Here is a 25,104-nt window from a genome sequence, read left to right on the forward strand (position 1 = left end):
CATGTTTTTTGTTTGAGACAGAGAGGGAGCAAGTGAGCAAGGGGCAGAGAGAGAGAGAGAGAGAGAGAGAGAATCCCAGGAGGGGCAGAGGAAGAGGGAGAGGGGAGAGAGAAGCAGGACTCACCCAAAGCGAGGCTCGAGCTCACCTGATGTGGGACTCAAACTCGTGAACCGTGAGATCATGACCTGAGCCAAAGTCAGATGCTTAACGCCTGAGCTCCCCAGGCACCCCAAAAGCCAGCAGGTTTGCTTCTCCCTTCCTCCTCTCTTTAGGACTGCTCTGGTTTCCATGGACTCCTCTGCCCACTGTCTCCAGAATGCAAACACAACGCTCATCTCCCCTGGAAGAACGACCCCTTCTCCCTCTGCCCAGATCTTAGCCATCTACCCAAGCTGCCTGGTGAGTCCCAGCCCCTCTGGGAAGCCTTCCCCGACTTAAAGCGCTTCTGGTAGAGAGAATTCCGGGAGCCCGTTAGGCTGCAGCATCCGTCCTGCTATTTCCAGTTCGGTGAGAGGCCCGCGGAAGGCCTGGCACCCTCGGGGGAAGCTCCTGCGGAGGAGGGTGAGGCGGCCCCCAGGCTCTCAATTCTGACCGCTAACATGCTATACCCTAAGGCTGGTCTAAAGCCCAACCTGAGTGCCTCCTCTCTTCTGACCTTAGACTTGAAATAGTGAAGCATTTTTATTTGTACTGTCCCTCTGCAAAAAGGAAGGTCATCTTTCTGCCACCTGGTCCGATCAAGGTTGTCAAGAGGCAATCTCTGACAAGCAGTAGGCCACAAAAACCTTTCTTTTGAAGAATGCAAGCAGTGCTTTACAGGTCCTTAGCTTAAAAGAGGAGGGGAAGGTACCAGCAGAGGCTGAATGCCATCAGTCATTCATTCAGCAAACACTTAGTGGGCACCTCCCGCTGGCAGGTGTTGTGGACACAGCAGAGGAGGAGACAGGTATTCCAGTTCCCGGTAAGTGCCGGCCAACCCACGCCTTTCACCTGCTCTGTCGGAGGGCAAGGGGAAGCCTGAGGTGAAAGGTTGGGTTCATAGAAAGGTTTGTTTCTAGCCCATCCAGGAATGCACACCTCAGAGGCACAGTAGTTTGGCCCCAGACCACCACAATCAAGGGACTATCACAATAAAACAAGTCAAATGGATGTTTTGGTTTCCCAGTGCACATAACACTTATGTCCACACTGTACTATAATCTATTAAATGTGCAACAGTGTTATGTCTTAAAAAAACAATGAATCCCTCAATTTAAAAAATGCTTTACTGCTAACCATCATCCGAGCTTTCAGCGAGCTGCAACCTTTTTGCTGCTGGAGGGTCTTGCCTTGACGCAGACTGCTGCTGACTGATCAGGGTCCTGGTTGCTGAAGGTTGGGGTGTCTGTGGCAGTTTCTCAAAACAAGAGAATGAATTTGCCGCCTCTTCCTTTCCCAAATGATTTCTCTGTGGCACGTGATGCTGTCTGATAGCATTCTACCCACAGTACAACTTCTTTCAAAATTGGAGTCAGTCCCTTCAAACCCTGCCGCTCTTTATGAACTACGTTTATGCCATAGTCTAAATCCTTGTTGTCATTCCAACCATCTTCACGGCATCTTCACCAGGAGCAGAGTCCATCTCGAGAAACCACTTTCTTTGCTCCTCCGTAGGAAGCGCTCCTCATCCGTTCAAGTTTGATCCTGAGATCGCAGCCATTCAGCCCCTGATCGTAGTCCTCTTGCTGTTTCCACCCCATCTGCAGTGACTTCTCCACGGAGTCTTGAACCCCTCAAAGTCTTCCATGAGGGCTGGAACCCACTTCTCCCAAACTCCTGTTAATATTGATATTTTGACCTCTTCCCATGAGCCACGGGAAGAAACATTTTCGTAAGGACATCCAGAATGGTGAATCGTTTCCAGAAGGTTTTCGATTTACGCTGCATCAGAAGAGTCACCATTTATGGCGTCTACAGCCTTATATTTTTTAAGGTATGTGTTTCTTAAATAGTAAGACTAAAAAATCAAAATCAGAAATTACTCCTTGCTCCATGGGCTGCAGAATGGATGTTGTATCAGCAGGCATGAAAACAACATTCATCTTGCTATACATCAGGACACTGGGTTGGAGCAGTCAGTGAGGAGCGGCATCACACAGGCGTCACACAGGGTCAGGGGAGCCAGGCCCACAGGGGTCCAAGCTAGGGACAGCATGACAGGATCAGATCCACATCACAGGAAGGCCTGTCACTGGTCTCACGAGGAGGCACTGGGGCAAGACTGGCATTAGGGAGACCATTCAAGTGTCTGCCTGCCAGGTAACCTACGGAAGACCCAAACTAAGCCAGTGACCCTAAAGAATGATCTGGGAAACATTCAGGGGTGATTTCACGACCAACTGTATGGGGAAGATGACGGCAGGGGATACACAGAGCCCTTGGGAATTTCAGGAAAAGGGCACGGTGAGAAACTCCTGTAGGGAATGGTCTCCACATAGAGGTGCACCGCCACACAGAGGCAAAGGGACGGGCTGTGCAGGGAGAGGTAGAGAAGGGTGTCAGAGCCCGTGAGCTCCACACCTAAAGGTGGAAGGAAGGACTGCTTTCCCTAAAACTAAATATTTGATCATACTAATTTAATTCTACCTATTAAATTAAACTTAATTTTCTTTACTGAATTCTAAGGCACAAAATATTAAAATATTGAGGCATTTAATCGTACGCTATTTTGTTGGAACATAGTCTACAACCTTAAATAGAGCTCTCAAGACGCCTAAGAATCTGGGAAATGGGCTCTTTTTTTTTTTTTAATTTTTTTTTTCAACGTTTATTTATTTTTGGGACAGAGAGAGACAGAGCCTGAACGGGGGAGGGGCAGAGAGAGAGGGAGACACAGAATCGGAAACAGGCTCCAGGCTCTGAGCCATCAGCCCAGAGCCCGACGCGGGGCTCGAACTCACGGACCGGGAGATCGTGACCTGGCTGAAGTCGGACGCTTAACCGACTGCGCCATCCAGGCGCCCCATGAAATGGGCTCTTCTTACATGAGTAAAACTGCCTACATTTCATCAACGTAACAAATAAAACCAACCTACGAGAGATGGAAGAGAACTGAAAAGAAAACCAAGGTCCCCCCACCGACTGACCCCATTTCCTACGGTGTGAGTGACCACACCCTCCAAATGGCCACCAAGGGGCCCCATAGGCCTTGTGCCCAGGCTCGTGAGGGGTCAGCAGTAGCCGGGTGGGAGTCTTGGGCTCTCAGGCCCAGGAGTTCGTTCTGTTCTTACCTGTACACAATTCTTTCTTTCTGTAAGTCCTCCAAGCCACAGCACAGTTCGGCCGCATAGAAGATCGCTCTCTGCTCATCAAAGCCAGGGCTGCCCAGGTTGTAAATGTGATACTTTAAGTCCCCTCCATTCATAATGGTCAGCACCAAGTACAAGGAGTCTTTGGTCTCATAAGTATAAGACAAACTAACCTAAGGACAACAGCAACATAAAAAACAAAGCACAAAAACCTGCGCATTCATTGGTGATTTACTCTATTTGCTAACATTATTCAAATAACCCATGTTAGATTTATAATTAGAAAACCCAAATACTATACGCTTCAGGAAAATGCCTATCATGCATCTGGCGCTTCTCAGGCATGTACCTATCAAGGACTTTGCAACAGTTCTGTACTTCAAGGACAGAACCTTCTGTGGCTAAGTGGGTAGGTGGCAAAACTTCAAAGACACTTGGGACCATGATTTATCAAAGCTATGCTCTCTGATCGCTGAGCACTGATAGTCCATACTTGTAGAACACCCACGTTTAGCATACAAGTTAAAGACACTCTCCACAGCAGTGCAAGAGGGGTCTTGCTGCTACACATCCTTCCAACATTTTGTGCCGTCAGTCAGTGCTGGTGGAGGCATAGTTGTCTCTTATTGTGGTTTTAATGTGCATTTCTCTGTGCATACAAATAAAGGAGACACTTCTCATAGTTTTTCATATACTTATCCATTTGGAACCTCTTGTGTGAAGTACCTGTCCAAGTTTTTTGCCCACTTCTCTGTTGGTATGTAGGTCAATTTGCGTGTGCGCGTGCACACACACACACACACACACACACACACACCCTGCTGGGATTTTGATTAGGACTGCATTTAATTCATTTAATCTATATATCAATTTGGGAGAAGCAATATCTTTATATGTTGATTCATATGAACGTTCTGACCCATGAACATTATTTGGTCTTCTTCAATTTCTTGTAATAGCATTTCTAGCTCTCAGTTTAGAAGTCTTGCATATTTTCATTAAATTTTTGCCTAGATTTTGATATTTACTGATGCTATTATAAATGGTATCAATTAAATTTTTTTTTATTTTCTAACTATTTGTGGTTGGATAGATACACAATAAGTTATATAGAAAGTGTTAGGCTTTCATCATACATAATCATATCGTGGGCCAGTCAGGGTGGGCAGTGGGAAGCAGGAGGAAATGAGTGACAGGTACAGGTCAGGTTCCACTGATCAACTGTAAGCAGGGAGTAAAAAATGTTACTTTATATCTAAAGGAACTAGAAAAAGAACAAAGCTCAAAGTTGGTAGAAGGAAGAAAATAATAAATATCAGAGTGGAAATAAATGAAATAGAGAGTTAAAAAAAAACAATAGAAAAGATCAATGAAACTAAAACTTGGTTCTTTGAAAAAACAAAATCAATAAACTTCTAGCCAGACTTGTCAGTAATAAACAAATACATTAACTTTTTTAAACTCAGAAATGAAAGAGAAGTTACAACTGACACCACAGAAATACAAAGAATCATAAAAGATTAATATGAATAATTACACACCAACGTATTGGGCAGCCTAGAAGAAATGGATAAGTTCCCAGAAACCCAACTTTTCAGGACTGAATCACACAAAAATAGAAAATATGAACAGACCAATTACAAGCATTGAAATTGAAGCAGTAATTTAAAAACTCCTATAAAAAGCAAAAAGTCCAGGATCACATGGCTTCACAGGTGAATTCTACCAAACATTTAAAGAAGACTTAGTACCTATTCTCAAATTTTTCCAAAAATTGAAGAGGAATGAAGATTTCCAAATTCATTTTATAAGGCCAGAATCACTCTGATTCTGATACCAGATAAAAACACCCTGAAACCAGATAAAAACACTACAAAAGAGAGACAGAGAGAGAGAGAGAGAAAATTACAGGCCAATAACCCTGATGAACATAGATGTAAAAATCCTCAACAAAATATTACTAAACCAAACTCAACAACACATGAAAAGGATCATACATCACAATCGAGTGGGATTTATTCCAGGGATGCAAGGATGGTTCAATACCCACGAATACATCAAGGTGATACACCACATTAACAAAATGAAGGATAAGTATCATATGATTATCTCAATAGATGCAGAAAAAACATTTGACAAAATTCAATATCTATTTATGATTTAAAAAACTCTCAATAAAGTGGGTATAGAAGGAGCATACCTTAACATAATAAAGGCCATATATGACAAACCCACAGCTAATACTATATTCAATGATAAAAAGCTGAAAGCTTTTCTTCTAATATCAGGAACAAGACAGAGATACCCACTGTTATCACTTTTATCAACATAGTACTGGAAGTCCTAGCCATAGCAATTAGGCAAGAAAAAGAAATAAAAGGCACTCAAATTGGAAGAAGTAAAAGTCACTATTTGCAGACGACATGATAGTACACATTGAAAACCTTACAGACTTCACCAAAAAGCTATTAGAACTAATCAATGGTATCAGTAACTTCAGAGAGTACAAAATTAACATACAGAAACAGGTTGCAGTTTTATACACTAATAATAAGATATCAGAAACAGAAACTAAGAAAACCATCCTATTTACAGTTTTATCAAAAGAATAAGATACCTAGGAATAAATTTAACCAAGGAGGTGAAAGACCTGTACTCTCAAAACTATAAGGCATTGATGAAACAAACTGAAGACAAAAATAAGTGGAAAGATATTCCATCCTTATGGATTAGAAGAATTAATATTGTTCAAATGCCCACAGTACCCAAAACAATCTACAGATTCAATGCAATCCCTATCAAAATACCAATAGTTCTGGGCTGCTTGTGTGGCTCAGTCAATTAAGCATCTGACTCTCGATCCTGACTCAGGTCATGATCTTATGGTTCATGGGTTTGAGCCCCACTTTGGGCTCTGCACTGACAGCATGAGGCCTGCTTGGGATTCTCTCTCTCTCTCTCTCTCTCTGTCCCTCTCCCACTCACACACTCACTTGCTCTCTCTCTCTCTCTCATTCTCTCTCTCAAAATAAACATTAAAGAAATACCAATAGCTCTTTTCACAGAACTAGAACAAACAATCCTAAAATTTGTATGAAACAACACAAGACTCTGAAAAGGCAAAACAATCTTGAGAAAGAAGAACAAAGCTGGAGGCATCATGCTCCCTGATTTCAAACTATACTGCAAAGCTGTAGTAATCAAAAGAGTACGGTATTGGCATAAAAACAGACACATAGACCAGTGGAATAGAATAGAGAGCCCAGAGATAAACACATGCGTATAAGGTCAATTAATTTATGACAAAGGAGGCAAGAATATACAACCAGGAAAAGACAGCCTGTTCAATAAATAGTGTTGGAAAAACTGGACAGCTACATGCAGAAGAATAAAGCTGGCCACTACATTTTACCATACATGAAAATTAACTCAAAATGGATTAAAGACTTGAGGGGTGCCTGGGTGGCTCAGTTGGTTAAGAGTCTGACTCTTGATTTTGGCTCAGGTCATGATCTCAACAGTTCATGGGATCAAGCCCCACATCAGGCTCTGTGCTGTCAGCACAGCTGTGCTTGGGATTCACAGAGCCTGCTTGGGATTCTCTCTCTCCCTCTGTCTCTGCCCTTCCCCTGCTCACATGCATGGGCCTTTTCTCCCTCTCTACCTCCCCTGACCCCCCGTCTCTCTAAAAACTAAATATAAATAAACATTAAAAAAAATAAAATGCTTAAAAATGGATTAAAGACTTGAATGTAAGAACCAAAACCACAGAACCCCTAGAAGAAACCACAGGAAGTAAGCTCTTCGGCATCAGTCTTAGGAATGTTTTTTCAAACCAGTCTCCTGAGTAACAAAAGCTAAAATAAACAATGGGATTATAGTAAACTAAAAAGCTTTTGCACAGCGAAGGAAACCATCAACAAAACAAAAAGGCAACCTACTGAATGGAAGATATTTACAAATCATATATCAGATAAGGAGATAATATCAAAATATATTTTCTAAATTATGCAAATATGTTAAAAAAAAACCTGATGAGAAAATGAGCAGAGAACTTGAACAGATATTTTTGTGGGTTTTTTGTTTATTTATGTTGAGAGAGACAGATACAGTGTGAGCAGGGGAGGGGCAGAGAGAGAGAGGGAGGGAGACAGAGAGAGAGAGAGAGAGAGAGAGAGAGAATCCCAAGCAGGCTCTGCACTGCCGACACAGAGCCTGACACAGGGCTCGAACTTATGAAACCATAAGGTCATGACCTGAGCTGAAACTGAGAGTCAGACGCTTAACTGATTGAGCCACGCAGGAACCCCAGATATTTTTCCAAATGTACATACATACATATACATACAGAGGGCTACCAGGCACATAAAAAGATGCTCATCATCACTAACCATTAGGGAAATGCACATCAAAACCACCACGAGATAGCATTTCACACCTATCAGTATGACTAGAATCAAAAAGACAAGAAACAAGTGTTGGTGAAGATGTGCAGAAAAAGGAACAACTTGTACAACTGTTGGTGGAAATGTAAGTTGGTGCAGCCACTGTGCAAAACAGTATGGAGATTCCTCAAAAAATTAAGAATAGAAACACCATGTGATCCAGAAATTCCACTTCTAGGTATTTATCTGGAGAAAATGAAAACACCAATCCAAAGAGGTATCTGCACCCTTCTGTTGACTGTGGCATTAGTTATAATAGCCAAGATATGGAAGCAACCTAAGCAGCCACTGATAGATGACAAATGGATAAAGATGATGTGATGTGTATACAGGAGAATGAATATTGCTCAGCCATAAGAAAGAATGGAATCTTGCCATTTGTAGCAACGTGGATGGACCTAGAAAGGACAATGCTAAGCAAAATAAGTCAGTCAGAGAAAGACACCACATGGTTTCACTCATATGTGGAATCTAAAAAGCAAAACACACTCACAACAAAACAAAACGGAAACAACAAAACAGAAGCCGACTCCAACACTAAACAGGCTTGTTACAAGAGTAGGGAGGGGTTGGGGGTCAGAAAATAGGTGAAGTGGATTAAGAGGTACTAGCTTCGGGTTATAGAGCAAATAAGTCAAGGAGATGTGATGTACAGCGTAGGGAATACAGTCAATATTTGTAACTTTTTAATAACTTGTAATAACTTTGATATGGTAACTAGGCTTATCATGAGACTCATTTCACAATGTAGAAAAATATCAAATCACTATGATGTGCACTTGAAACTGATAGGATATTATTATGTCAATTACCCTTCAGTTGGGGAAAAAAAGGATGAAGGAAGTTACTTCCAGTTTCCTTGGGAGAGGCCAAGAATATAGAAACTAAAATATTTCATTTTAATAGAATAAACCACAGATACCGTTCATGTTCCTTTCATAAAGCTAGATTATGGATTTCCATGTTTCAAGGTAGTTATACAAATATATTTAAAGAAACTCCCAGATGAGCTGATTTTATGAAAGATTTTCGTGTCATGGGTGCAGAAGTGACCTATCATACACGGAGACAAGTGTACATGATGGCTGTGCAGGCCCCTGTTCTGGAACATTTGTTCCCTACCACAAATCAGCCAACCTCAGTACTGAGACATGAATGACCGGGACGAAGTAAGTGTAACACTACAAATTCTTTCATAAAGTACCTTCCTCTCCCCGCTTCAGGCAGACCCTCCTGTTGCCGTAGATGCTACGGGAGATAGGTGATGGGGTGAAGAAGTCAGGTTTGGCGATGAAAACCACACCACCTCATGCACAGCCTAGGGCCTGGAAGGGTCCCAAGGTTCACCCTAGCCCCACAAGTCCAATCCTTGCCTGAAACAGTGAAGGTGGAATTTGAGGCTCCATACAGTTGGAATGTGCTGATAGAGGACCAGTAATACATTCGCCAAGTGTCAGAAAGAGGCCACTGAGAAGACAAGGACCAGAGGCAGTGCCTTTCAGGACTAGGAGTCAGAGTGGCTGAAAGGCCAGAGGGTAAGGCTGTCTGCCCTGCAGGGAGAGGAGGGCCCTCACTGGTTAAGAGCACACTGCTGGGTGTGGAGAGGAACCACAGGTCAGGCAGTGGTGGACAGCCACAGATTTACAGCAGGTCGGAAGGTGGAAGTGGGATCCCCACTCATTTATGTTTGTGCCCAGTAAGAAGTGAATTGGAAAGAAGAGGGCTGCCACTGAGACGAAAGAGGCTGTCCCTGGCACGTTCCCAGCTTCCCAGCACATGCTGAGCCTGGAAGCGCGGGCGAGCCCTGGCTGCGGAGTTTTCGAGCCGGGGACGGAGAGTTGGCGAGCCCGGGCTGGAAAGTGGGCGCGCCGCAGGGTGGAGAGTGGGCGAACCCCAGGGTGGAGAGTGGGCGAGCCCCAGGGTGGAGAGTGGGCGAGTCCAGCAGCAGGTGCTCTCAGAAAGGTGGGACTCAGGACACCGCGTACAGGGAAGACTAAGGCAAGATACTTACTACGAATCTGCTATTCACTTTTTCCAGCATCCTCTTCTCATTTAGAGCCATTGCTTCACCTTTCCTCCTCTTTATTCTTTTCTTTGCTAGCTTCTTACAGGCGTACATTTTTCCTGTAGCTCGCACTTGACAGGCACAGACCTAGTCCAAAAGAAGAAACCACAAGCTCTGTACGTACCTGACGTCTCTAGGCTGCCAACCACCAACACCACCACCAAACCCTGTCCTGTCCATGTCAATTCCTCCGGCCCAGAGCATGTGATGGGCCAAGGCCACTCCACTCACGGACACGTGAGGGCTTAGAGCGGGCTCCTCCCTCCTCCCCCAGCTTCCTCAGACACAACCCAGTGAGCGGAGCGGGAGGCTGTGCTCCTGGCACTCGGGCGGGGGGGCGGTGGGGGGGGGCGCGGCTACAAGGGACTCCTCATGTGTGATCGCGGCAGCCACTTGACTCAAGGGTCTTCCTGGGTCTTTCAGTTTTCTTGCAAGAGCAACACCTTTTGAAACTAAATACATTCATCTTTCTTTTCTTTTTAAATGTTTATTTTTGAGAGAGAGAGGGAGACAGAGCATGAGCAGGGGACAGGCAGAGAGAGAGGGAGAGGCAGAATCCGAAGCAGGCTCCAGGCTCCGAGCCATCAGCACAGAGCCCACAGCAGGGCTCGAACTCACCGACTGTGAGCTCATAACCTGAACCGAAGTCTGACGCTTAACCGACTGAGCCACCCAGGTGCCTATCTTTTTTTTTTTTTAAGTTCAAGAATATAAAAAAATAGATTTCATAGAATTCATAACGTTTAACACATTGATTCTACTTAGTTGTAAAATAATATCTATATACTACTTAACCTTACATTATGAGAAAATGTCCAAAATTACAAAAGTGGAGAGGAGGGAATAATAAGCTCCCATGTGCCTGACCCCCAGCCTCTGGCTATCAGCTCAGGGTTACCCTGTTTCCTCAGACTCCCACCCCCTATACACACACACACACACACACACACACACATACACACCCTCCACACCAACACTCCAAAGACACATACACACACCCCCACCCCACCCCCACTGCAGACCCACACACACACCCTCTACACCACACCCACACCCATTCCACACCAGACACACACGCCCACACCACAGACACATACCCACACCCTGTACACACTTACTCCGCAACCACACACACACATATACACATGTACACACACCACACACACCTACTGCACACCATAGACGCATATGTGCCTCCAGGCATGTAACACAGGCACATGCTACACATATACAAACACAATTACCTTATAAGCAAATATAAGACACATCATTTTAATCCATCAATAAAATGATTTTGATAATAACATATAAAGTTCATTGTGGAAAATACAAAAAGTATTAATAAGGACAAAACTCAATAAGGATAAAACTCGTTGAAATTCCAAGATGACTCTGATTCACATTTGCTGTATAGGGTCCTGAGTTCTCCTCAGTTTTGGCAGGGGGAACCGGCCTTATATTATAGAATAGGTAATATTTTATACTGTTTTCATCTTACAGTGGGACTCTCTTCTCATCATTAAATGTTCTCCCAATATATGAATACTCCAAACCTTATATAATCATTAAGACACGGCACACAAACCATGGCATATCTCTCCATCGTTAACTTATGATAATTCTTTAGAGTGAAACTGCCAAGTCAAAGGGAGAGAAGGAAGAGGTAAGCGTGCCAGGCCCTGCACTATGGCTGGAGACGAACACTCATTTGCCGCTCACAACAACCCAGGGAAGCAGGGATCATCTCCCTCTTCAGGGTAAGAAGGGGACGGTGGGCCCAAGATCACACAGCTGGAAGCGATGGAACGGGAACTCCCCTCCAGTCTGCCCGTCTCTCACAGATACGCTCTCTCCACAGCTCTCTGCTGTCTCTACAACCGTGCTCGCAAAGACGCTACCAATTCTCTTTCCCCCGTTCTGCCCCAGAGCCCTACGGATCCATTTTGGAGGACTTCAAGCATAAATGAAAGTACTGTAGTTGACGAGATAAGACCAAAATGTTTGTCCTTTCAAGCCCACCGGAAGAAGTATTAGCATTTGGAAAAAGTAAATACACCATTGGAATCTGGATTTAAATGGCGCCGAGGCAGGGCATCTGGGTGCCTCAGTCGGCTGAGTGTCTGACTTGATTTCATCTCAGGTCGTGGTCCCAGGGTCATGGGATGGAGCCCCACATCAGCTTGGGATTCTTTCTTTCTTCCTTTGCCCCCCCTCCCCCTCCCCCTCCTTCTCTCGCTCTCTCTATCTCAAATAAAAGAGGCACTGAGGCTGTCTGCATTAGGGTCACAGTCTCCCTCTGACAGGTATTCAGAATAGAAACAGATATTCACTCCGCTGCGCTCAGACTCGATGTAACAAATGGCACATTCAGAACCAGTCTGTGAAAAACCACAACGTTTTTTTCATCCACACAATCTTTTGTTTGGAAACACAAGTAAATGTGTTAAAAAGTAATCTATAAATATCATAAATACACCAAGTCTTCCACAACAGTTAAAAGCTGCAAACATGTTATCACTGAGTCCATTTTTAAATGTACACATGGCTACAGTTAGAACTACATTCTGTCGTAAACACAAGATCCATGTGCTTGAAATGCCTTTCCGTCTGTTCTCCGACAAAATCTGAGTTTTATACTTGGAGATCACGAAAGGCAGAATAGCATGAATTAAAGAGAGCAAATTTTCCTGCTCTAGGACGTATGGAAAGATAGAGTGGATTTCTTACAGAAATATCTATCCCGAAAGGGTGACAGCAAACATTTTTGGTTGAGATCACTCAAAATACTCTAAAAGGTCTCCAGAACCGTATCAGAGGGTCGGTACCATGGATTCTCCTGACGTAATGGCTACGAGGACCAGTTTCTTACCACGTCCAACTATAGGTCTTACTTGCAGCACAAGGCCTCGAGGCCAGCTTCCTAATTCACGTTAAGGCAATTCTGGTACGCTTTTGATTGGAATTTGGGAGTGTGCAGGATTTAAATCACAAGTGGCCAGCGTGACTTGCTTCTGACTAAACACACAGCTCCTGGCTCTGGGCAGTTGTAAATGCCTGAGCTGAATATGACCACTCCAGACCAGTAGCGAGGCCATTAACACCTCTTTAAGTTACCGAAACAGAACTGCATGTGATTCTGTGTCCACCTCCCACAATAGTCTCTATCTGGGAGAGCCATTACATTTAGACCATGTCTCATGAATTTGTGGACAGTTTCCTCAGGATTTCCCCAAATTTAGATGTTGTGTAGTATCTTTTGATGTAGGTGTGGGGGCACATATACACATCCAAACAGAGTTGAGATAAATAAGCCTATTTAATAATATACCCTGTACTAAGTGAGCTTTTAGGCCAGTCCTAAATTATGGAAATAGAGTAACAGAAAGTCCACAATACGGAAACAGAATCATCTTTTCAGTCGGGACAAACTGAGCTTGAACATCGGACAATCAAACACAGGAAAACAGCTTCCATAAGAAACATGAAGTGAAGAAAAAATCACAATGATAGCACATTTCTTTCCACATCTCCGAATTTTTTAAAAGCATGTAGCAAAGCACCTTTTGTTCGAAGTTCAATCTCAACTCACATGGTTGGCTAAAATTATTCCCAAAACACACGGTGAGGGAATAAAGGTATTGGTAAAGTTGAAGCACGTCTTTTCGTTCCCTTGCTATCTTACTTTTCTAGAAGTATTGCTTATGGTTAGTCACACATTACTTACCTCCCCAAATCCGCCTTTTCCTAGAACTCTGTAATGTCTAAACGTGTCCTTTGTTATTGGTTGCCTAATTAATTAAAAAAACAAAAAGCTTCAGGTCTCACATCACATTGTTATTTTAAAACAGAAAAGCCTACCTAGCTCTTGTCCTGCTTTATTTATGAAAGCATGCTGTTCAAAGCAAGGGCCTGGGGCACGGTGCCTGTGCTCAGGGACTCCGTCCCCTCTGCTGACACAGCTCTCTGCACTAAGAGGCAGATGCGCACGTCAACACTGAAGATTTACCGGATACACTGAAGATACATATGGAACAGTCCCAGTATCCTTGCTAATTAAAGACAGGTCAGCAACTAGTCCACACTATGAAATACTTATGAAATACTTATCGGGCCGGTCAGAAAGCTGCAGAGGAAAATGATAGATCTACAGTGCACTATCCTTTGGGAAAAGAACCTCAGAGGACATGTTCATCCTCAACGTCTCGAAAGAAATGTACATGAAGTAGAACTGGAAATTTAAACAATCAATCAAAACAACAGTGACACTGGTGGCAGCTAACACTTTTTGAACACTTACTTTGTACACCAAGCACTGCTGAGTATCTTACACACATTTTTCAGGTGACCTCAGCAGCCCCGTGGGGTAGATTATAGAATTACCTCTATTTTACAGAACAAGGACCCGATGCTCATGAAGGTCAGGTCTTTTGACTGAGCCCACGTGGCTTATACAAAGCTGAGCAGGGCTCGGACCACAAGACTGAACCAGTGTGCACTGGTTTATACTTCTGTGAATCCAGGATACGTTTTATTTTCTAACTACTATACCCACAGGGCTAACTGGCCATTTTATTTTATTTTATTCTATTATCATTATTATTTTTTTTTGTTTCTTTTTGACAGAGAAAGAGAGAGAGAGTGCAAGTGTGAGCTGGGGAGGGGCAGAGAGAGAGGGAGACAGAATCTGAAGCAGGTTCCAGGCTCTGAGCTGTCAGCACAGAGCCCGACGTGGGGCTCGAACCCACCAACCGTGAGATCGTGACCTGGGCCAAAGTCGTATGCTTAACCGACTGAGCCACCCAGGCGTAACTGGCCATTTTAAAAAGACAGAACAGAGTCAACTAAATCAGAAGAAATTATATAACACATATTAATAATTTCTGTATAAAAATACCATATACAGCCCAAGATTTCTAATAGTATTTTGACAGATGGGAAAGTATACATCTATCAGTACACGTTCTGAGAAGTTACTACTTGTTTTTGTTGAATTCTAAATTAGAACATACCTTTCCAGCCACTTCCACTGTAGAAATCGAGAAAAATATGAACTTTCTTGATATTCTTCAAATGGTTCTCCACTTAAATAGTTATGAACAAATCTAGAAAAAGATTTTATACAATTCTATACATCCGCTGCATTCCAGCAGGAAAACAGCTGCGTTCAGTGCAGTCATGAACACTGGATATGGGAAGTCAATTGTTATACACAATTGAATATATTGAGTTTTGCAAGTATAGAATTCCACACTAGTTTCTAATGTTATCACTAAAAATATGAAGGCAAGAATTCAGAAGAAATGAAATTGGTTTACCCTCCCAAAGTCAAAGGTTCTTTTTATGTATATGTACTCAAGGTGTGTGTGTGTGTGTGTGTGTGTGTGTGTGTGTGTGTGTGCATGTGTGTGAGTGTGTGCATGTGTGTGTGTGCAGGAGTGCACACGTGTGCATACACCCAAACATGTATTTCAGCAGGGAATGTAAACATTTTGTATATAAGATTAGAATGAATATCTAAATGATAATAGTCATATGACAGAAAATGTTAATATGTGACACCACCTTTTTAAACATTGAAACTAAAGCATCCAATGAATTATTTTATGCTATACACTTCCTGAATTTTTGTGCAATTAGTCATGCTTCTAAAGTTTTATTTACAATTTTATTACAGAAGTAATATTTTTTTTTTAATTTGAGATAGAGAGAGCACAAGTGGGGAGAGGGGCAGAGGGAGAGGGAGAAAGAGAATCTTAAGCAGGCTCCACGCTCGGTGTGGAGCCCTATAGGGGACTCAATCCCACAACCCTTGGAACATTACCTGAGCTAAAACCAAGAGTCGGACACTCACCCAATTGAGCCACCCAGATGCCCCAAAGTAATAAAATTCTTATTTGGAGAGTCAATAAGGGACAGAATGTAGTCTGTCATTTAAAATTGTTTTCAATGTTTATTTATTTTTGAGAGACAGAGCGTGAGCAAGGGAGGGGCAGAGAGAGAGGGAGACACAGAATTGGAAGCAGGCTCCAGGCTCCAAGCTGTCAGCACAGAGCCCGCCGCGGGGTTTCAAGTTGCAGACCGTGAGACCATGACCTGAGCCGAAGTCAAACACTTAACTGACTGAGCCACCCAGGAGCCCCCATAGTCTGTCATTTAAAACAGCTCATTAGTCAGTAAGCATCTAACGACTAGATTGTCAGCAGTGTGCAAGACACTGGAGGGACAATTTTAAACTTTTTTTTTTCAACGTTTATTTATTTTTGGGGGGACAGAGAGAGACAGAGCACGAACGGGGGAGGGGCAGAGAGAGAGGGAGACACAGAATCGGAAGCAGGCTCCAGGCTCTGAGCCATCCGCCCAGAGCCTGACGCGGGGCTCGAACTCACAGACCGCGAGATCGTGACCTGAGCCGAACTCGGATGCTTTAACCGACTGAGCCACCCAGGCGCCCCTGGAGGGACAATTTTAGATTAGGCGCACCCTGAAGAATCTGGCCACTCAAACAGGGAGACTGGTAAGATAGCGTGCCATGAGGAGAAGAGTGCCACCAGAGTTGTTACAGCCGTGCCTGGTGTGCTCGGAACACCTCTCCTGGGAAAGGAGGTGTAGGGAGACTTTGTGAAGGTGGCGTCTGAGCTGAACAGGAGTCACCCCGAGGAAGGGAGAAGGGAGGGTCTCCCAAGCAAAGGCAGAACTCCGAATGGGAAAAGATCATAGTCGTCATGGGGAATTGCTAGCAGGCCAGTAACTGAAGGGGCTCCAGCATTTTTACTGGTCGTTAGAGTTGAGCAATCAGGGGCGCCTGCGTGGCTCAGTCGGTTGAAGGTCTGACTCTTGACTTCAGCTCAGGTCACGATCTTACAGTCATGGGATCAAGCCCCACACGGGGCTCCATGCTGAGTGTGGAGCCTGCTTGGGATTCCCTCTCTCTCCCTCTGCCTCTCTCCACGGCTGGCGTGTGTTCTCTCTAAAAGAAAAAAAAAACCTGAGGAAGCCACTTGATTTCACTTCATTTTGTAAAAGGAAGTTATTCACAAGCTCTTGGACTCATTAGTGTTACAGCACAGTGATTCTCAAAATGTGTTCTGAGGATCTCTGTGGATTCTGAGACCTTGTCAGTCGGGGGCGGGCGGGCGGTTGTTAATAAGAAAACTATACTTGTACTATACTTGTTATAATGCTAAGACATCATGTACCTTTTAAAAACTTCATTTTCAGGGGCACCTGGGTGGCTCAGTCAGTTAAGCGTCCAACCTTGGCTCAGGTCATGATCTCACACTTTGGGAGTTCGAGCCCCATATTGAGCTCATTGCTGTCAGCACACAGCGAGCTTCGGATCCTCTGTCCCCCGTCTCCCTGCCCCTTCCCCACTGGTTCTCTCTCTCTCTCAAAATAAATAAATACACGTGAAAAAAAAAAACATCTCATTTCCACAGAGCGTTTTCCAGAAGCATAAGACATAGGATATCATTGCTCTGATGGCTAGGAGAATGCTTGTGTCTTTTTATTTTTAAAAACATAAGCCGCATATACAAAAGTGTTTAATAGTGTAATGGCGTCAGGAGACGGGGAAGTTCGAAACGGCTGCTGTAGACAACCTTAGACCTGAGCGCTGTTCTGGAGGCTATGAAGATCGCCTCCACATTTCCTAGTGTCCCCAACCTGGTCCAGCTCCCTCGGCCTCCCCCTCAGCCTTTAGGTGCAGTCTTTGTGGACACTCTTCTCTTGGTCACAGACTAGGAGAGGGCAGGTCACTGGCAACCTGCCCTACACTTGTGGGAGACCCAACAATGACAGAAACACATCCGGGTCCTAATCCCTGGAACCTGGGACTGTCACCTTACGTGGCAACAGGGACTCTGCAAATGAGACTGAGTTAAGGGGCTTGAGATGGGAGAACGATCCTGGATTATCTGGGTGGGCCCTAAATGCCATCACACGTGTCCTTGTAAAAGGGAGACTGAGGGAGATTTGGACACACAGAGTAAGAAAAGGCTATGTGAAGATGGAAGCAGAGAGAAACTTGAGAATGCTGTGCTGCTGGTTTTGAAGGTGGAGTAAGGGGCCATGAGCCAAGAAATGTATTCCTAGAAGCTGGAGAAAAACAAGAAAATGGATTCTCCCCAACATTCTCAAATGGATCAAGGCCCTGCTGACACCTTGATTTCTGCCCAGCGACACTGCTTTCAGACTTCTGGCCTCTAGAACTGCAAGAAAATAAATGTGTGTTGCTTTAGGCCACCAAGATTGTGGCAATCTGTTACAGCAGCAATTGGCAACTAATACCGACGTCTCGGTGACTCCACTCGGTTATAAGCTCCCTAGGAGTTCACTGTTGCTCATCATTTTATTCCTGGAAACTAGATCAATGACGGGCACATAGTATGTGCTTAAATAAGTGTCTTCCAAAAAATAAGTAATAAGTGAAGACTCTACAGTGTATATTTCCTTAGGGCATGTAAGAATGTAAACTCAAGTCAGCAGCATTTTATTCTGTTTTGTCCTCTACCATAACCTCAACCCAAAGAAGCAAACTATCATGACTTGGAATCCATCTCCCAAAAACTATGTTGAAGTCCTAACCTTGAACCTGTATACTGATCTTACCTGGAAATAGGGTCGTTGCAGATATAATTAGTTAAGATGAGGTCACCCTGGAGTAGGAAGGGCCCTAGTCCAATATGACTGGTGCCCTTATTAGAAAAGGAGAAAACACAGGGACAAAAACCCAAGGGAAGAAGGCCACGTGACAGCAGAGATTGAAATGCGGCGGGTGCAGGCCCAAAACATCAGGACTCCTGGCCACCGCCAGAAACAAGAGGAGGTGAGGAAGAGCCCTCTCCTCAAGTCTGCAGAGAGTACGACCCTGCAGAGAGTACGACTTCAGACTTGCAGCTTCCAGAACTGTGAGCATAAAGTTCTGTTGTCCGAAGCCTCCTAAGTTTGTGGGACTTTGTTATGGCAGCCTTGGGAAAAGGGCACAGTCCCTGACATAGAGTCGGCACTCAACAAGCACCAGTTGAATGAATGTAAGTGATACCCGAATGCTGCCTAACTGCACAAAGGACCAACGTGTCTCAGGCCAGATCACTCCAGAAACCATTCTTTCTTCCTATGTACAGAAGGATGCCAGATTTGCTCAAAGTGCTCTGACTTAGAATTTTCCTGTCCACGTTGCAAACATCCAGAGAAAAGAAATTTTCAGCGAGTGCCGAGGTCTTTAAAAAACAACGTTTTGTGCCAGTCTTTTCATCCGAGACACAAGCATTTTAGGAGGCTGAGCTGAGGGGCCCGGGGCCCACAAAACCTGTGCACACACTGGCTCTCCACAATGTGACCCATTTCAGTGTGTCATTTACATCTGTGTGATTATCACCCTTCGTTGAGCTCTACCTAGTGACAGTGACCATTTTCTTTTGGAAAGTGCTCCCATAAGAACTTGTCTCCTGCAGGGAGGCCCCCTGGGAGCCCCCGTCTCAGTCGGTGTAGGGCCGGACCGGTGCTCACCTGGTGCACTCCTCAAAGACGTCCTTGGAGGGGTTCTCCTTCAGTCTCAACCTACATTCTTTCAAAACACGTGAAGGTATTTCTGGTAAAGGGGCTGCCGATTTCTTAGTACAGAACAAATCGAATGCATAACAATTAGTGCTTTCATAATTTACCAATTGTAAACAGAACGTAAAGCTTGCTGTAAAAAAAAAATTATAACATCAAGTGTATGAAATAACAAGCCAAAATGCCACCTTCACCCTGCACCCCAGTCCCGTTTTCCAGAGCTCACTGTGTTGTCCACCTTTTTAGATCTTTCCCTCTGCAAATAAAACCAGAAAGAAAAGCAAGGTTGTCAAGAGGCATCTGGACACCGTTTTCACAGCATTATTCACAACATCCAACCTTTCACATTTAAATATGACGTTAGCTGTGCTTTGTATATGACCTTCACCAGGCTGAGCAAGTTCCGTTCCGTTCCTAATTTGTTGAATACGTGCATTAGGAAGGAGTCTTTGGATTTTGTCACATGGTTTTTCTGCCTCTACTAAGATGATCGTGTGACAGGTTTTGTCCTTTATTAACATGCTCTATTATATTAACTGATTATCGGATGTTGAATCAACTTTGCATTCCTAGAATAAATTTCACTGGGCTTTGGTCACGACTCTTTAAAACTGTGAATCAAATGACTGAATTGTAATATTTGGGAATACTGAAAAGAAAACTAAGAAAAACTAAAAGTGAGAAAAAAGAAAGGCAAGAGTGAATATACACGGTCTTGCCTTACTTTTAGATGCCTTAAGAATTCTGCATTGCTGGAATTTGAATAAAGGAGTTCCCTTTTCAAGATGCAAAAAAGGATGCTTGTTGTTTTTAAAGAAAAGACAGGAAAAAGAAAATCTACAATAAGGATGTGACCCATTGTTATTTTTACGTAAAGCACAAGAATAGTTTCCCCAGTTGATGTTAAGAAAAAAAAAAGCTTTCAAGTTACACCATCTTCAGGCGGCGCGTAAACACCCCTCCCTGAGCCACAGAGGCATGTGCACCCCTCGGCTCCCCTTCTATATTTGCTACATCCGTCAGGGTTCCTTTTAAATTCCGTGTTTTGGTGCACCTGGCTGGCTCAGTCAATACAGCATGCAACTCTCGACCTCAGGGTTGTAGATTTGAGCTCCACGGTGGGTGCAGAGATGACTTAAAAATAAAATCTTTAGAGCATCTGGGTGGCTCACTCAGTTAAGTATCTGACTTCGGCTCAGGTCATGATCTCGCGGTTTGTGAGTGCGAGCCCCGCTTAGGGTAAGCCCTGCTTCTCTCTCTCTCTCTCTCTCTCTTTCCCCCTCTCTCTCCCATTCTCTCTCTCTCTCTCTGCCCCTCACTCGCTTGCACCCTCTCTCTTTCTCAAAAAATAAAATAAAATATTTTATTTTTTTTTTTTTTTTTTTTTTTTTTTAAATTTTTTTTTCAACGTTTTTATTTATTTTTGGGACAGAGAGAGACAGAGCATGAACGGGGGAGGGGCAGAGAGAGAGGGAGACACAGAATCGGAAACAGGCTCCAGGCTCCGAGCCATCAGCCCAGAGCCTGACGCGGGGCTCGAACTCACGGACCGCGAGATCGTGACCTGGCTGAAGTCGGACGCTTAACCGACTGCGCCACCCAGGCGCCCCGAAAATAAAATATTTTAAAAATAAATACCTAAAGTCTTTCTTCTTGACAACCTCCCTTGCTATGTCAGTATTTCTTCAGGAAAGGGAAAGGGAGAAAAAGAGGTAACAAAAAGATAAAAGAACTTGATAGGTGGGAGGGAAAGATGGTGGCAGAGTAGGAGGCCCCTGGGCTTGCCTTGTCCCACAAATACAACTAGATAACTAAAGAAATACCCCAGGAATCGATCTGAAAACTGGCAGAAAAAAACCCACAACTAGAGAAGAGGCCACATCAAAAAAGATAGAAATGTGGGGGTGCGGCTTGGGAGAGAAACAAATCATGGCCATGATGGTGGGGAGGGAGTCGTGAAGAAGGAGGAGAGACAGACCAGCACACAGGGGAGCACATGGGGAAATCGAACCCCAATAGCAATTGGCTTGGAAAGAGACAGGGCCCGAATTTCATGAGTTCTTGCAACCAGCGGGGCTTAAAGCCTGGAGTTTGAAAGGTCAGCATGCCTGGCGCTGGGACAGCTCAGAGGACATTGGGCTGCTCCTGGAGAAAAGGCAGGCAAACAGCCTGCAGACGTACACGAGGAAACAGTGATCTGAAGAGCGCCTGGGGCACACAGTGGGGAGGTTAGTTGCTCAACTGGGAGAGCGGCAGTATTCACAGAGGGACCTGTCTGGGAATAAAGGAACTGGCAGGTGCCATTTCCCTCCCCGGCCCCTCAGCACGAGCACAAAGCCGCCTGTGGGAAGCAGTGCAACCCCGACACTCAGCACCTAAATTGCTTACACCGGGTCCCCCCCACCACACGTTCCAGAAGAACCACCCTTCCCCAGCCACCTGCGCCTCAGTCCCACGTGGCAGGCCCCCTCCCCCAGAAGACTGGCCCAAGCCCATGCCAACACTGGGTCTCCCAACCTGGGAGTTTTCCAGAACCTCTGTTCTGGTGGAGGCAGCAACGGGTCACGTTTCACAAGCACACCAGAGAGCACCTAAAATGCATCAAACACTGCACACAACAGGCGAAGAAAGCCTCTGCAGACAACCGGCCTGAAGGATAAAGTATCTAGGACGTAAGAGCGTGCACACAGCACACACTGGAGACACTCCCGGAAGCGCCAGGGCCTGGGGAACAGGGGACACTGCACTGCAGGGACCTCTTTTTCGTAAGGCCATCATCCTCAAGAACAGGAGGCATAGCTGACTTCCTAACACACAGAAACAGGCACAGAGACATAGACAAAATGAGGAAACAAAACAAGGCCACAGCCAGACGGCCAAGCAAGACAGATAAAAGTAACATGCCTGGGGCGCCTGGGTGGCTCAGTTGGTTGAGCGTCTGACTTCAGCCCAGGTCACGTGAGTTCAAGCCCCACGTCGGGCTCTATGCTAACAGCTCAGAGCCTGGAGCCTGCTTTGGATTCTGTGTCTCCCTCTCTCTCTCTCTGCCTGTCTGCTCATGCTCTGTCTCTCTCTCTCTCTGTCAAAAATAAATAAACATTAAAATTAAAAAAAAAAAAAAGTAACATGCCTGATGAAGTATTTAAAGCAATGATCGTAAGGATACTCATTGGACTTGATAACCACAAATCGAAAACCACTAATAGATGAGTAAAGAAAAAAATGCAAATATATTACTAAAGACAAGCAGCAAACTATGAAAGACAGAAAAACAAGAAAGGATCAGAGAAAATCTTCAGAAATAACCACAAAACAAGTAATAAAATGGCAATAAATACATATCCATCAGTAATTACTTTGAATGTAAATGGACTAGATGCTCCAATCAAAAGACATAGGGTGACAAAATGGATAAAAAGAAATGAACAAGACCCATCTATATGCTGCCTACAAAGGACTCGTTTTAGACCTAAAGACACCAGCAGATTGAAAGTGGGGAGAAAGAAAAATATCTATCATGCAAATGGAGGTCAAAAGAAAGCCAGAGTAGCAAAATTTATATCAGACAAAACAGACTTTAAAACCAAGACTGTAATAGGGGACAAAAAAGGACACTATATAATAATAAAGGGGGCAAACCAATAAGACGATATAATAATTGTAAATATTTATGCGCCCAACCTGAAACACCAGAATACAGAAAATAGTTCATAACAAACACAAGAGATCTAATCAATAATACATCATCAAAGCCACATATGAAAGACCCACAGCTAATATCATCCTCAATGGGGAAACACTGAGAGCTTTCCCCCTGAGGTCAGGAACATGACAGGCATGTCCACTCTCGCCACTGTTGTTTGGCATAGTGCTGGAAGTCTTAGCCTCAGCAATCAGACAACACAAAGAAATATAAAGCATCCAAATCGGCAGGGAAGAAGTCAAACTTTCACTCTTCACAGATGACCTGATACTCCACATAGAAAACCCGAAAGACTGCTAGATCCAAGAATTCAGCAAAGTCACAGGATACAAAATCAATGTGCAGAAATCGGTTGCATTTCTACACACCGATAATGAAGCAGCAGAAAGAGATATCAAGGAATCAATCCCATTTACAATCGCACCAAAAACCATAAGTACCCAGGAATAAACCTACCCAAAGAGGTAAAAGATCTGTACTCTGAAAACTATACAAAGCTTATGAAAAATTGAAGACACAAAGAAATGGAAAAACAATCCATGCTCGTGGACTGGAAGAACAAATATTGTTTAAAATGTTGAAACAATCTACACATTCAATGCAATCCCTATCAAAATAACACCAGCATTCTTCACAGAGCTAGAACAATACTAAAATTAGTATGGAACCACAACAGACTCCAAATAGTCAAAGTAATGTTGAAAAAGAAAACCAAAGCTGGAGGCATTACAATTCTGGACTTTAAGCTGTGTTACAAAGCTGTAATCATCAGAACAGTATGGTACTTGCACAAAAACAGCACAAAGATCAATGTAATAGAAAAGAGAACCCAGAAATGGACCCACGTATATGACCAATTAATCTTTGACAAAGCAGGAAAGAGCATCCGATGGAAAAAAAGTCTCTTCAGCAAATGGTGTTGGGAAGACTGGACAACGACACACAGAAGAGTGAACCTGGACCACTTTCTTACACCAGACACAAAAATAAACTCAAAACGGATGAAAGACCTAAATGTGAGACAAGAAATCCATCAAAATCCTACAGGAGAAAACAGGCAGCAACCTCTTTGACCCTGGCCGTGGCAACTTCTTACTTGACACATCTCCAGAGGCAAAGGAAGTGAAAGCAAAAATGAACTACTTTTCCAAAGAAGACATCCAGATGGCCAACAGACACATGAAAAGATGCTCAACGTCACTCATCATCAGGGAAATACAAATCAAAACCGCAGTGAGATGCCACCTCACACCTGTCAAAATGCCTAAAATTAACCACTTAGGAAACAACAGATGTTGGCAAGGATGCAGAGAAGGGGGAACCCTTTTGCACTGTTGGTGCAAACGGAAACTGGTACAGTCACTCTGGAAAACGATATGAAGATTCCCCCAAAAGTTAAAAATTAATAGGTAGGTAGTTAAAGAACTATCCTACAATCTAGTAATTGCACTACTGGGTATTTACCCAAAGAACACAAGAATACAAGAACACTAATTCAAAGGAATACATGCACCTCTGTGTTTATAGCATCATTATCTACAATAGCCAAACTACGGAGGCACCCGAGTGTCCATCGACTGATGAATGGATAAAGAAGATGTGGTATATGTTGTACACAATGGAATATTACTCAGCCATGAAAAACGAATGACATCTTACTTGCAACGACATGGATAGAGCTAGAGAATATAATGCTAAGTGAAATTCATCAGAGAAAGACAAATACCATGTGATTTTACTCATATGTGGAATTTAAGAAACAAAAGAGATGAACACGCGGGAGGGGGAAAAAAGAGAGGGAAGCAAACCATAAGAGACTCTTCATGATAGAAAACAAACTGATGGTCATCAGAGGGCAGGTGGGATGGTGGGAGAAATAGATGATGGAGATTAAGGATAACACTCAGGGGGAAAATTAAAACAATGTTTCAATGATTCATTCTATAATCATTGTGAATACAGCTATACGACAATTTCAATGTCAAAATTATTTTTAATGTAAAAAAAAAGTTTATTCCTGTTGTCAAAAAAATAATCCTATTCAGTGA

At 43.7% G+C, this 25,104-nt stretch overlaps 1 protein-coding gene across 2 annotated transcripts in view; it reads right to left on the reverse strand.

Moving 5' to 3' along the window:
* Window positions 1–25,104, reverse strand: part of GRK4 (G protein-coupled receptor kinase 4) — a 92,563-nt gene that overhangs the window by 26,469 nt on the left and 40,990 nt on the right. For both annotated transcript variants that reach the window (XM_043573136.1, XM_043573135.1), the window contains exons 5-10: window positions 19,580–19,609; window positions 19,306–19,409; window positions 14,808–14,900; window positions 13,523–13,586; window positions 9,745–9,885; window positions 3,271–3,461 (exon numbers count right to left, since the gene is read on the reverse strand). In XM_043573136.1, the coding sequence (XP_043429071.1) occupies window positions 3,271–3,461; window positions 9,745–9,885; window positions 13,523–13,586; window positions 14,808–14,900; window positions 19,306–19,409; window positions 19,580–19,609 (623 nt within the window). The remainder of the gene's footprint in view (window positions 1–3,270; window positions 3,462–9,744; window positions 9,886–13,522; window positions 13,587–14,807; window positions 14,901–19,305; window positions 19,410–19,579; window positions 19,610–25,104) is intronic.

This window comes from Prionailurus bengalensis, chromosome B1 (genome assembly GCF_016509475.1).
Source record: "Prionailurus bengalensis isolate Pbe53 chromosome B1, Fcat_Pben_1.1_paternal_pri, whole genome shotgun sequence".
NCBI lineage: Eukaryota > Metazoa > Chordata > Mammalia > Carnivora > Felidae > Prionailurus > Prionailurus bengalensis.